General features: G+C 29.2%; 1 protein-coding gene across 3 annotated transcripts in view; it reads left to right on the forward strand.

Annotated features, from left to right (window-relative positions):
* The first annotated feature begins 564 nt into the window (after window positions 1-564).
* Window positions 565-13,933, forward strand: part of LOC122508765 (protein dispatched) — a 32,503-nt gene continuing 19,134 nt past the window's right edge. The window contains exons 1-3 of one of the 3 annotated variants that reach the window (XM_043622293.1): window positions 565-944; window positions 1,020-1,157; window positions 12,740-13,408. In XM_043622293.1, the coding sequence (XP_043478228.1) occupies window positions 807-944; window positions 1,020-1,157; window positions 12,740-13,408 (945 nt within the window). In that variant the 5' untranslated portion in view covers window positions 565-806. The remainder of the gene's footprint in view (window positions 945-1,019; window positions 1,158-12,739; window positions 13,409-13,933) is intronic. The other 2 variants (XM_043622291.1, XM_043622294.1) reach the window with 2 other exon arrangements.

Genomic DNA, 13,933 nt, shown 5'->3' on the forward strand with positions numbered 1-13,933 from the left:
CATATATCTCCATCTCTCTCACACTCATTGCCTAGTTACAAAACGCAACGCAAAACGCTGCCATGGGACTTCAGCCTCAGGCCGCAGTCCCATGGCAGCGTTTTGCGTTGCGTTGTAATAAGAGAGAATGCAGCAAACGTTTATTTGCGTCTTTTTCTCTCCCATTACGACGCAACGCAAAACGCTGTCATGGGACTGCGGCCTGAGGCTGAAGTCCCATGACAGCGTTTTGCGTTGCGTTTTGTAACTAGGCAATAAGTGTGAGAGAGATGGAGATATATGTCTGCTATATTTGCACTCATGGCCTAGTTACAAAACGCAACGCAAAACGCTGCAATGGGACTCCACCCTAAGGCCGCAGTCCCATGGCAGCGTTTTGCGTTGCGTTGTAATAAGAGAGAATGCAGCAAACGTATATTTGCGTCTTATTCTCTCCCATTACGACGCAACGCAAAACGCTGTCATGGGACTCCACCCTTAACGATAATATTGGAGAAAGGACTTTAGAACACAAGTGTAAACATGATTGTAGAATCAACATTAAATCTTAATAAATTCCTTCTGCTATTTGCGGCGCATTCGCAGATTTCAAATAACCCTCTACTTGAAGTTGTTTACTACAATTTACTTGAATCATAAAATGAGTGTTTATCATAGATTTTGTAGTTTTTCCTGAAAAAATGTTTTTTATAAATTGACAGTATTTTTTGTAAACTTTTATAAATGCTTTGTTTGTTCGTCATATTGACGAACTTTGATCTCAAAACAGTATTAACCACAAATGTAAAAAAATCTTGAGAGAAATAATGGATATTTGGTGGTTTTCTCGAGTAATTACACATCATCCTTACGCTATTTTAATAGCTGTGTTTGTATTTTCCTCAACTTGCTTAATCGTTCCATTTGCAACAAAGAAATTCCCCGATTTCACAGACCCACAACTGGTAAGTATTTTAAGAAGAAAGTCTATTTTCTTTATTGACAATAAACAGCTTTATAAATTATTATTATTTTTGCAGGGTTTTGAAGCTAGAGGTACTATACTTGCTCAAAGATTAACAGCTTGGGTAAATTTAATGGAAGCAACTCATCCTCGTGGTGAACTTGTTGAGAATCCTTTGGAGTATTATTATTATTTGCAATATCACAATCAGCCGGTAAAATTTATTTTTAATTAAATTAATTTATATTAGATCAGTTTAAATTACTTCCTAAATTGCACAAATTATCTATTTTATAAAATAATTTTAATCTTTTAGTTTTTTTAAAGCTTAAATAATATTGTAAATAATTTTTACTACATATTACCAGCAAAAATAATGTGCGTTACAGCGCATGTGACTGATTTTTCCCATTTTGTCTACTCGGAAATAAATAATATAATCCTAAATGTGCACATCACATGGATTTCTGAAACTGATTATTAAATTTGTTGTAGATCTATCTTTAATAATTTATTTGTAGAAAATAAAAAAGGAACAGGATTCCTTTTTAGAGTATTTGTATTAAGTTCAAACTGAAGTGTGAAACAAATTTTATTTGAAATTTTGCTACAAATTGGCTGTGATAAATGCCATATTTAAAATCGCCCATTTTTTAATGACGAACGGGAAAACCTGGGGTGGCCGCTGGATCGGGAAACCGGGAAATGACAGTAAATTTTGATCTTGATCGGGATTTTAGAAAATTTTTTTTTAAAAACACTGATTATTTTGTGAGAAAAAATAGAAATATTTATTTTAAGACTTATTAATTATATTTCATTAAAAAAGATTGAATGATTTTCTATGAAATCGTTTTATTTTGTCAGGGAATTTTATCAAAAGTACTGTAAAAATATTCAATTCCTAGAATTTATAAGAAAATTATGAATTTTGTTGTCCAACGTAACAGACTTAAAAAAATAAAGTATTAAATTTAACTAATTTTAAATTCTTTCTATTTCTAACAATAATTAAACAAAATATAATTTTAATTAAATTCGTCAAAAAAATATGTAAGAAAAAAAATTCCACATCCTAAATAATAAATAAATAATAAAAATAATTAAAAAATAATAAAAAATAAAAAATAATTTTTTAAATAAAAATAATTTTTAATTAATAATAATATTATTAATTATTATTACTAATTATTAAATTAATTATTTTAATTATTAATTATTTTATTATATTATTATTATTATTATTAATTTATTATTTTATTTTTTTTTAATAATTTTTTTATTTATTATTATTTTTTTTTTTTTAGTACTATAAAATATAGTGAAAAATAAATCAATTTAAAATTTTTTTTTTACAATAATACTATAACAAAACAAATTTGAATTATTAAAGATTTGAACTAATTAGAACAAAAGTGATACGAAATTTATAAAAATGAATTTTTAAATAAAAAATATAAATAAATAAAATTTCTTTTCTTAGAAAATAAATTTTTTAAAAACCGTATTTTGCATTAATATTAATTCGGTTTTTTACAATTACTCATAAGCAACTTTTTCTATATTTTAGAATGTTAAATTAATATTACTAATATTAATATAAGTAGATTGAATTTTAAAAAGTTTCAAATTTAAGTTTTAGAAAAGTTGGATTGTAAGCCATTTTAATTAAAAATTCTGAATTAGTTAGTTTTTTGAAACATTTTTATTCACATTTTTTTCAAATTACCTAGTTATATTTTTAAATATATAATATTTAATTGAAAAACTTTCCAATTATTCAAAATTTCATAAAATTGTCTTGTAAAAAAGTGGATTTTAGAAATATTTTAATTAAAATTTCTAGAAAATAATTGAATTAAAATTTTGAAAATAATTTTTAATAAGTTACAGTAGCAATTCTGAAAAATTATTCTATTTCAAAGGATTTGAAATTTGAATTTTTTTTAAATCTTAAAATCGTAAAAACAATGGATAATAATTAAATATTTGTTTCAAAAAATCTATTTAAGTTCCAAATGATTTTACAGTTAAAGATATTCAAAAAAATGTATTATAAACATATTTTGAATTTTCAAATATTTTGAGAGTAAACTAAAATATTTTTAGGGTTTGGGAAAAAGTCAAAGTTTTGTCTAAAAATCAGGGAATTCTTTCAATCTTTCATGGAATAATTTATTTTCAGAGTTATTCTTTATGACCGTGAATTTTTTTTATGAAAAAAGTGGTCACCCTGAATCAGTCTTTCGAAAAGTTTAAGATTTGGAACGAAAATTATCTCTTAATACATAAGAGAGAAAGGTAGATTATGCATTTTGAGTCCCACTAATTATGCGCTTAAATTAGGCACGACATCAAATATTAAAAATTTTTATATCAGTACCAATAACCTTTTCTAAATTTTATTTGTACTACTATAATTTTTTAGTAGAAAATACTTCGTTCAAAAATGTATAATAATTCTTGCAAAGAAAATTAAACAATTGGATAAAAAAATGGTAAAAGTAGTGTTTTAGAAGCGGAGTCATTACTGCACCTTAGTACAAATGCTTAAGTTCAATGGTTCAAATGTAATTCTTGTCTTGAAATCAGTTTGTAGGGTAATGTCACCTTGAGTGGACCGCCTAAGCTTTTTTTCGAAAAAATTCTATATGAAAGCAAATTAATCGGAGGTTTCTATTCCAAGCTTTAGTTTAGATCCCTAGATAAGTGTTTATACCATAATAGTTTTGATTTTTTTTATTTGGAAGAAAAAATTGATTTTAAAAAAAGCTAATTTTTAAGGAATGAAAAAAGTGTAACCTTGAGTGGACCACTCCTAAAAAATTGCAAAAGTTATTCTAAATTTTTAATGTATTTAATATTTCTGATATATTAATACATAATTTATGCTTATGCAGCTTCAGACCATGTGAGTGTCGCAATGTTTACAAGTGAAACCAATTATAATAATTTTGGCTCATATCACATCAATATCACAAAAAAATTAATAAAGAACATAGAACATATGTTTCAAAACAATTTATTGTCAATTTATATCCAAAAAATGGTAAACTGACATTAAAAATGGAAAAACAGGCAGTCCACTCATAGTTACAAACAGTGGTCAACTCATGGTGACATGCAACTTTTCATGGCAGGCACTACAATTTTTTTTTGAGTCAAAATTATCACTTAATTAAACTAAGACAATCAATTTCAATGTTCAAAGTAGTAGGCAAAAAAAGTAACCTTTTAAAACTTAAATTTTACACTACTTATACACTTCTGAATCACTTTACTTATTGTAAGAGCGACTTTTTTTTGGTTTGTGATCTTAAAAACGCGTTACATCAAACGGTAACGTATATGTTTATCGCGGAACTTAATTTCTTATACGGTTTCTCAGTGCGGTGCTGCTATTCGCACTATTTATTTCACGTTTCCACTGTCAGATAACTTAAAAGCTCAGGCGGTCCACTCAAGGTGACATTACCCTACAAACACATAATTTTCTTAAGGGGTTACACCACTTTGAAATTTTCAAAAAATTGAAAAAAAATTTTTTTGCTTAAAATACTCTTAATAGACACCAAAATGATATGTCATTAGTTATATATCGATATCTCAAGTGAAAAGACAATTTTCGAACTGTTCAAGCAGGGTCGCGCGCCAACGTTTACATTGTAATGGAAACTTTAAACTCGTTTTTCTCAAAACTGCATTTTAAAAATCGGTAGACACTCTAGCTGCCACAAATTTCAATCGATCCTCTTAGTTCTTTTTTTATTTTGTTTGTAATATAATTATTTAGCGAAATACGTACGGATTTTTCGAAATATTAATATTTAAATTTTCTAGACAACTTTAAATAATGAAATTTAGGCAAAAATACGGACTTTTTCCTTCAAATCGATGCCATTTTTAGAAAAATAAATTTTTTTTAAACGGATACGTATTTCGCTAGATTTTGAGCTACAGAAACTAAAGCATTTTTACTTTTTGGTCTAGCTTAATTCTGGACCGAGTTATAGTGTCCACCGTATGGCGATACATTTTTAAAGCACTTTAACATATCATCTGTCAAACCGACAATTTAAAAAAAAAATTTATATATATTATTTTGTAGTTCAAGAGTAGTACAATACCCTACTGTAATTTAATTTTCCTAAAAAATTTCTATTCTTCAATAAAAATTGTTGAAAAAGCTTATGTTTTGAACGGGTCAAAGTGGTGTAACCCCTTAATAGTATTTTCCGATTTTTTAGAGTGTCTGATTTCAAGACAAGAATTACATTTGAACCATTAAAATAGATGAATAAGTTTTTGAGAAATTAATTTTCTAATTAAATACGTTCAAAATTTCCAATATTTAATAACATTAACCCATTAAGTCCCATGAAGAAACCAGCCATTGTATTAAAAAACTAACAATTGGATTCATAGGCAAATGGAAAAAAAAGATATACCTGTTTTTTGTTTTTAATTTCCAATTGTTTAACAACAATTGTTTAAACATATTAATAAAAATTTAATTTTTTTAAGAACTGTTAACGCCAATCGATTCTACGTGGAAAAATAAGAATGTTTTGTAAAGGTCATTTTTTCTACAAGTCGTATTTTGTTTATAAAATTGTTATAAACAAATTAAGCTGGGTAAAGCGTGTTTCACCCCAAGCATCAACAAATGGATTTTAAGTAAAACTAACAATTGGATTCATAGGCAAATTAAAAAAAAGATATGCCTATTAATTGTATTTAATTTCCAATTGTTCAACAACAATTGTTTAAACAAATTAATAAAAATTAAAAATTTTTGAAAACTGTTGCTTGGGATGAAACACTCTTTATCCAGCATAATTTGTTTATGACAATTTTACAAACAAAATACGACTTGTAGTAAAAAATAACCTATACAAAACATTCTTATTTTTCCACGTAGAATCGATAGGCGTTAACAGTTTTTAAAAAATCTTAAATTATTATTAATTTGTTTAAACAATTGTTGTTAAACAATTAGAAATTATAAACAAAAAAACAGGTATATCTTTTTTTTCCATTTGCCTATGAATCCAATTGTTAGTTTTACTCAAAATTCATTTGTTTATTCTTAGGATGAAACACTATTTACCCAGCTTAATTTGTTTATAACAATTTTATAAACAAAATACGACTTGTAGAAAAAATGACCTATACAAAACATTCTTATTTTTCCTACAATTTTCATATTAAACATTTTTTTGTAACTATCATAGATTTCGAAATAAAAATTGTTGAAAAAGTGACTTAAAAGTTTAAATAACAATATCTTGCAAATTAATCGAAATTTTGCAAAACTATTTTCACAACTTATTTTTGTATACGATGTTTAAAAAATGTTGGATATGGTTAATTTGTTTTATCAATTTGCATATATAACACAGCCACACAAAGAAAGTGTCTTGATCTGGGGTCGAGACATATGTATTCCGATGTATTTTGATGCGCTGAATCCGAATCCGTCATCAGAAGTTGGCCAATGGGTCATGGTTTCGCCCTAACCTCAAAAATACCCTAAAATCGTTAAAATGGTCACTTTTGAATTAACAAAATTGAATCTAACCGCATATTGATAATTTTATAAGATCCCTTAATTTAAATTAACTATTCTATAAGCTTTTAAAACACATCTAAGGCTGTTTTCGGCGTTCACCCGGTGTTAACACCGAGGTAACGAAAGTTCAATCAGCAATAATATTTATTAACATTCAGTTGGAACTATCCAATGGGAATTAACTTGGTATTAACACCGAGTGAACGCCGAAAACAGCCTAAGATTCCAAACAAACAAATTATACCATACACAGCGCAATAAAAAATAGGTAAGCTCATATGAAAGTTACTACTTAGGTGTTTCTATGATTGCTGATTACGAATCCGGTGTTAGTTTATCAAAATTCAAAATGGCAGATCCAATATGGCGGACACTATTATTAAAATTTGTTCGGATTTGCTTGAAAATCGGTACTCGGGAGTTTTCGGGGTCGCTGATTACGAATCTGACATTAAATTTTTTATTGATGACCTCCAAATATTTCTAGTAAATAATTTCAAGCCGATTGCATTTATTGTGTGTCCAGTACTTAACAGTATTAAATCTTTAAATGTGTGCTATTACTAATTTATGGTTCAGAATCACTCCTTGTCAGCATTTTTCGCCTGTATCTGTAACCAGGGCACCTTCACGTGGTGACGGTGGGCAACGGATCCATACGACGTCGTCATCCGGCAACCGTAGCTCTTCATTGATGGGTAACTTAGTTGATAAAGTGTCCGATGCTACAAGAAAAGTGACTTCTCGACTACATAATTATAATAAAAGTCCCGATTCCTTTTGTTATATTTGTAGCAAATATGAAGTCAGCTCCTTGCGGAAAAAAATAGATGAAGAACTGGAAGAGCTTTACGAAAATTGTTTCGGTCGTAAATTATTACACCAAGAAACAAATTGGGTTCTTCACATTGTTTGTAACTCCTGTAGACTTATGTTGTATCGCTCAAAAAATTCGAAAGATGAAAAATATCTCAAGTTCTCTACACCAACAGCAATATGGAAGAAACCACGAAATTTAAAAGATTGCTATTTTTGTATAAATACATCAAAGGAATTACCACAAAAAATAAGAGTGCCATTACATATATATATAAATGTGTCAACAGTAATCACAGACCTACTGAAATTGATCGAAAAGCGGGCATACCTGCTGTTACTATTGAAAAACATGTCGAAAAAGTAGAAGTCGACAACGAAACTAAAGAATCTATTATTTAGTAGTGACAGCGATGAAAATGACAATGACGACGAGGAAAATGATTTCACCGAGTATTACACTAAAGAAAAAAAGACATTATTAGTATCGCAACCGGAGCTAAATGATTTTATTAGAGATCTAGGTTTACCAAAAGATGGTGCAGAATTTGCTGCTTCATTTATGAAGAAAAGAAACTTTTTGCATCCGAATACGAAAGTGTCATTTTATAGAGATCGAGATAAAGAGTTCCGAAAATATTTTACGAAAGATAAAGAGACATCTTTGGTGTACTGTACTGACGTAATAGGTTTGATGAACAATTTAAAGGAAAATGTGTATAGAGATAAAGACTGGAGACTTTTAATCGATTCCTCCAAACGTAGTATAAAAACCGTTTTACTACACAATACAAATGTCTACGCTCCAGTTCCAATAGCTCATTCAACTCAAATCAAAGAAGTATATAATAATATAAAAATACTTCTAGAGAAAGTGAATTACGAAAAACACAAATGGTTAATTTGTGGTGATTTTAAAATTATAACAATACTACTGGGACAACAATCAGGTTTCACACGAGAGCCATGCTTCTTGTGTATGTGGAACAGCAGAGATCGTGCTAAATATTACAAGAAAAAAAATTGACCTCCAAGAGTATCGTTAAAACCAGGTTCTCCCAACGTCATTCACCAAAGTTTGGTAGACCCCGAAAAAATTATATTTCCATTTCTTCACATTAAGCTTGGTGGGATTAAGCAATACGTGAAAGCGTTAGATAAGGACGGCCAATGCTTTAAGTACATAGCGAAAAAATTTCCAACTATTTCTTATGCTAAATTAAAACAAGGTGTATTCGATGGACCACAGATTCGAGCGTTATTTAGAGACACGAATTTCGTTTCTCAAATGACCGACACTGAGAGGGCAGCTTGGGAAAGTTACAAAGAAGTTTTAGAAAATGTTCTAGGCAACAATAAGATGGCTGACTTTTGTTGGATGTTGAAGAGGGAAACGAATAGAAAAGGAAAGAAACGTAAGCGAAACCCTTTACATAGATCCTTTGCAGAAAAGAGAACACGATATAGGCAATAGACTGAAGGGATGTTCTAACGGTAACAGAATTAATAAAGGTATTATTTTAAATATGTTGAACAGAACAAGGGGTTATTCACTGAAGAGTATATTAGAAAACAATTCGTAAGACTTTAAGATTATAAAAATTGATATAGGATTCGTTATCAAAGGTCCCGAAAAACCGCGAGTAATAAATTTAAAAAAATCGTTAAAATAATGTGTCCGCCATATTGGATCCGCCATTTTGAATTTTGATAAAGCAACACCGGATTCGTAATCAGCTATTTTTTATTGCGCTGTGTATGGTATAATTTGTTTGTTTGGAATCTTAGATATGTTTTTGAGGTTAGGTTCGATAGATTTAATGTTTTATATGAATTTTCAATTGAAAAGCTTATAGAATAGTTTATTTAAATTAAGGGATCTTAGAAAATTATCAATATGCGGTTGATGTCAAATTCTGATGACGGATTCAGATTCAGCGCATCAAAATACATCGGAATACATATGTCTCGACCCCATATTAAGGCGGTGTCAAAGTCGATGCGATTTTTCCATTGAAGCTCAATGCAAAAATCCAATCGACTTTGACACCGCCTTAAGACATTTTTTTGTGTGGCTGTGTAATACTGCAAGATTTGAATAATATTTTTTCAAATTTTCATTGCAAAATTCCCATCTGAAGAGGCTCAGTGTGGTTAGGCGAAAGTTAATGTATTTTTAGAGAATATCTCTTAAGAAAAAAGTGGATTATACAAAACAAAAATTATTAACATTACATACTACAATTGAAAAAATCCAAAAAACATTTACATCCATTTCCACAAAGATGTACACATGTTAAAAGACAGTTTCATGGATGTTTTTTGTGAAATAGTAAATAGTTTGTGAACATAGTCTTCTTAAAACATTGTTGGACTCTTAATGTGTATATTAGAACAGTGTTTCATGAGTGTTCTTTGTGATTGTGTGTAATTGGTTTTAACAGTGTTTTCTGAACACTGTTACAAATACAAATTCTTTGTGTAAAACGTGCTCCTACTGTGTGAAATCATAGAAGTGTGTTTTAAAATAGTGAGAACTGCGCGTTTATGCAGAATAGAACTATTTTCAAACGTTTATGAAACCTTGGATCGTTGGTCACATTTTCGACAGGGGGCTAAAGGTGTTATGGAAATGAGGGAAAAATTTGTCAGAAGTTGCTATATGGTATTAGAATAACAGATTAAAATGTAAGTAGTTTGTTAGTATGTTTTATGTTAGTAGTTTTAATCCATAAAAATTTCTTGAATATCCAATTTTCGAAACTTTATTTTCAAACGCGTTTTTTTCCGAATAACATTTTTCATATTTGCGGGAAGTCGTTGCCGCTGCACGACTTAAACTATGGTAAAGAGGCATCCTCAATTTGGTAGATCAGTTCATCCACTAGGAGTGCTGTTCTTCCAATGGGGGCACCAATGCTCTCTTAAGGAGGAGTGACACCCCTAACTGGAGGAAAAATCGAATCTGTTTTTCTTAGCTTCATCGATACTTTATAATGTGTAGAATAGAAATTATATCTTGAGACATAGTTTCCAAATCATTTTATAAGAAGAAAATAGAAATCTGCAAAAGGTGTCGAAGAGTTCTTTTCAGCACTATCGGATAATTTTTCTTATATCGTAGCAGCTCAAAAAAATAAAAAACAGCTTAAAACTGCTCGAAAGGATGAAAATGAAGTAAATATTAATATAGAAGGACGGTTATTTGGTACAGGCATTACGGATTAACCGGTAGTTCATTTTTAAAGGTTTAAAGGTCGGATTTATTTTTGGTTTGATTGTTTCTTTTTGGTAATAGGTTTTTTGAAAAAATTTCGCCCTAAAAATGGATTTTTTTCATCAAACAGCTGCCAAATTCACAAAAATTATATTTTTAAAATATCTTACGTACTCTAAATCTACGTTAACCACATATTTAGAAAAACTTTGAATTTTTATTTTAGATTTAACCCCCTAACCGGAATCTTGCCGCCGATTTGCCCTGCAATAAAACGAGACCAACCTTGGCGCCTTCTGCAGGCAACAAATCTAAACTTTTTTTAAGTAAAAATATTTTTTTGGAAACTTTGTAAGTTAACATATAAAGCCCTCAAAACCAAATTTAAAGACACATGTGTCTTAAACAAATTCATAAAAAGCAGCTTCAAAAGATACCTTAGGGGTGTTACCTCCCTTAAGAGAGAAAGAAGAGCATCCAAATTGTGGGACGTAAGCGTGAGACAGTAGCTCACCCAAAAACTTTTCGGTGTAGTTTTATTCTTTATAAAATTAACAAGTATATGAACCAACATTTGAGATGATTTTACGATTAAATTATTATTAATTTTTGTTATTTTTACCTGCATTGACGTTCGTATTATTACAAAAAATAAGAATTTTAAAAAACCTTTTTTATTTCAGATAAAAATTGAAAATGCTAGAGGTCCCGCAAGTGGAGGAAATATATCAGGGCCGTCATCAGATATCACAACACATATTTTTGTTAAAATGGATAAAAACATTGTAATTGTTCAAAACAGCAATAAAATGATGTCAAAACGAAATTGTATTCTAAATAATTCTTGTCAAAAAATCTATAAAAATAAGCCTTCTAATGTAGTTCCCCCCCTTAATATTCTTAAAACTTTTTATGTAGAGGAGACCGGGGTAAAGTCGGTCACAGGGTCAATTTGGTCAAAACTGATTTGACGCTATGAACTCAGCTTAAGATGGAGATATCGACACTATGAATAGTACTTAACATTCAACTTATCTTTACGAAATTTCGTTTAGTTTCATGAATTCAACATGGAATCAGAGGTGGTCAAGTGTTTTTAGAGGTGCCAGCAAAAAGAACGTTCTTCGGATTTTTAATTTTTTCGATCATTATTTTTGAGTCTTAATTTATTTGGTTAAGTTTTTTAAGCTATTGGATGTCGTTTTTCGAAATGTAAGGAATACATTCAGAATGAAGTCAGTCACGTGAAGACGGGGTAAAGCTGTTCGCACAAGAAATGTCGGTGCTGTGTGCTGGGTAAGTGTAGAATGGGATAGAAAAGGACACAATGATTCTCTATTTGATAGAATTAAATAAACTTTCTTTTGTTATATTTTTAAACTTGCGTCAAAATTAATGTGCGTGATATATGTTTCATGATTGAAATAATATAAATAACAGAATTAGAATCATATATGACAAAACAAAATTTTAATTATTATATTCATTATAAATAGATTAATATTGATTATTTATGTCAATAATTACAATTAATAACAATTGATAATGCTAAATGTTTTGCACATATTACAAAAATATATAGAGAAAAAACAAAAGAGGGAAGTAATATACATATTCTTGATAATATTTTAGGAAGAAAAGCTCATATTTTCGTTTTTGGCTTCTAACTTGCATGTGATTAAAATAAAATGAATCACGTAAAAAGATAATTGTTTTGGAATAAATTTTGAAGAAAATGAACTATAAATAAAACCTGTGCTTACAATTTAAAAATATACATTTTCAAAAGTGATAATCGACAAGTTCTGTAGATTTGCCCATATCTGATTTTTTCTAACGCATTTGAAGTGTATCCTGCTCACTAACGACATGTCTTGTGCTTTCGAATGATATAAAATAAAGTAACTTGGATTTAGAGAATAGTTTTTAAAATTTTTACCTATCTGACCAAAAGTGACCGTATTTACCCCGGTCTCTACTACTTTTTCCTTAGCTTCCATAACGTTCAAATCTTAACAGAGTGCGATACTTATTCCTTGAGTTATTATATGTTTAATGAGTGAACAAAGGCTAGCATTTTTTCCATTGTAATATAATAAGCAATTTAATAAGAAGAAATGAAAATAAAAAATTCTAGTTTATGCTTAAAAGTAATATAAATTTAATTTTTTAATTACATTGTTTTGGACAGAATGAGACACATCCACAAAATCGTCCTGCGAACAGCACACGAAGAAGAAAAGGGAAAAATAAAAAAAAGGAGAAAGGCAAAAATAGTGTAAAGCCAAAATATGAAACAAGCGATAATGGCATTAGTAAAAGTGAAGATAAATGGAAGGAGCTTCGCAAATTAGGAAGCAAGAATCATTTAGATAGTATAGAAGAAAACGATAGTCATTTGAACAACAATGAATTTTTTTGTAATCTTCCCAGCTCAGCTTACTCCCGTGTAGTATTAAGTTCAGAGCGTGAGGATAAGAGCTTATGGTCCATGGAAGGTATTTTAGCCCAATGTCACATTGACGACGCTCTTCGTTCAAATCCTGAATTTCAATCTCTTTGCCAGACGCAGGCAGAAAACGGTCATGGATCTTCAAAATGTTGTCGGAGTTGGTCACCTGCCAATTTTGTAGCTCTTCTATCCAATCGAAGTTCTTGTCTTGGAGTCACTGAAATTGACTTGATACGAGTGGAAATTCTACTTCAAAGATGTGCCTACTATTATCATAATTTGCAATTGACTCCCGATTGTGCTGATAACTTAGATTGCCAAAAACGAGTTCCTGTTGAATGTTACGCTTACAATGCTCCTTATCATCTTTTGCATTATCTTCTTGACATTGATTTTGTTCAATTCAAAGTAAGTTCTATTTCATTATAATGTTAGTTAGAAAAATGACAAATTCAATTAGATGGAAGAGTTATGAATATATTTTTTATTTAGAAAATAAAGACAATAATTATTAAGACTGCATGTAATCATTTTTATTAACAGGTTTTTCTGAGAACTAATATTACTCATCTCTAATATCAAACACTTTATGGAATTGTTTTTTATATTATTTTTTAATTAGTTTAGAATTGTTACCTTATATATCATCTTCAATGTCTTTTTGTAAAATATTTGTAAAATTCCCACACATAAAAAATTCTCGGGAAAATAACACATTTGACAAAATTATTTATTTAGAAACATTTAACTATTATAAACCTATTATTATTTATCTATTATAAAAGAGGTTAATTTTTATTTTAGCAAATTGTAAACAAAATGTATAATAAAATCTCAATCAAAATTGTGCTTTAAAAATAATTATGAGTATCAATTACATTGGATTTAGAATTTTAAGATGCAGAACAATTTTTGCTATTGATTTTATAAACC

The sequence above is a fragment of the Leptopilina heterotoma genome, unplaced genomic scaffold (assembly GCF_015476425.1).
Source record: "Leptopilina heterotoma isolate Lh14 unplaced genomic scaffold, ASM1547642v1 Lhet_57, whole genome shotgun sequence".
NCBI lineage: Eukaryota > Metazoa > Arthropoda > Insecta > Hymenoptera > Figitidae > Leptopilina > Leptopilina heterotoma.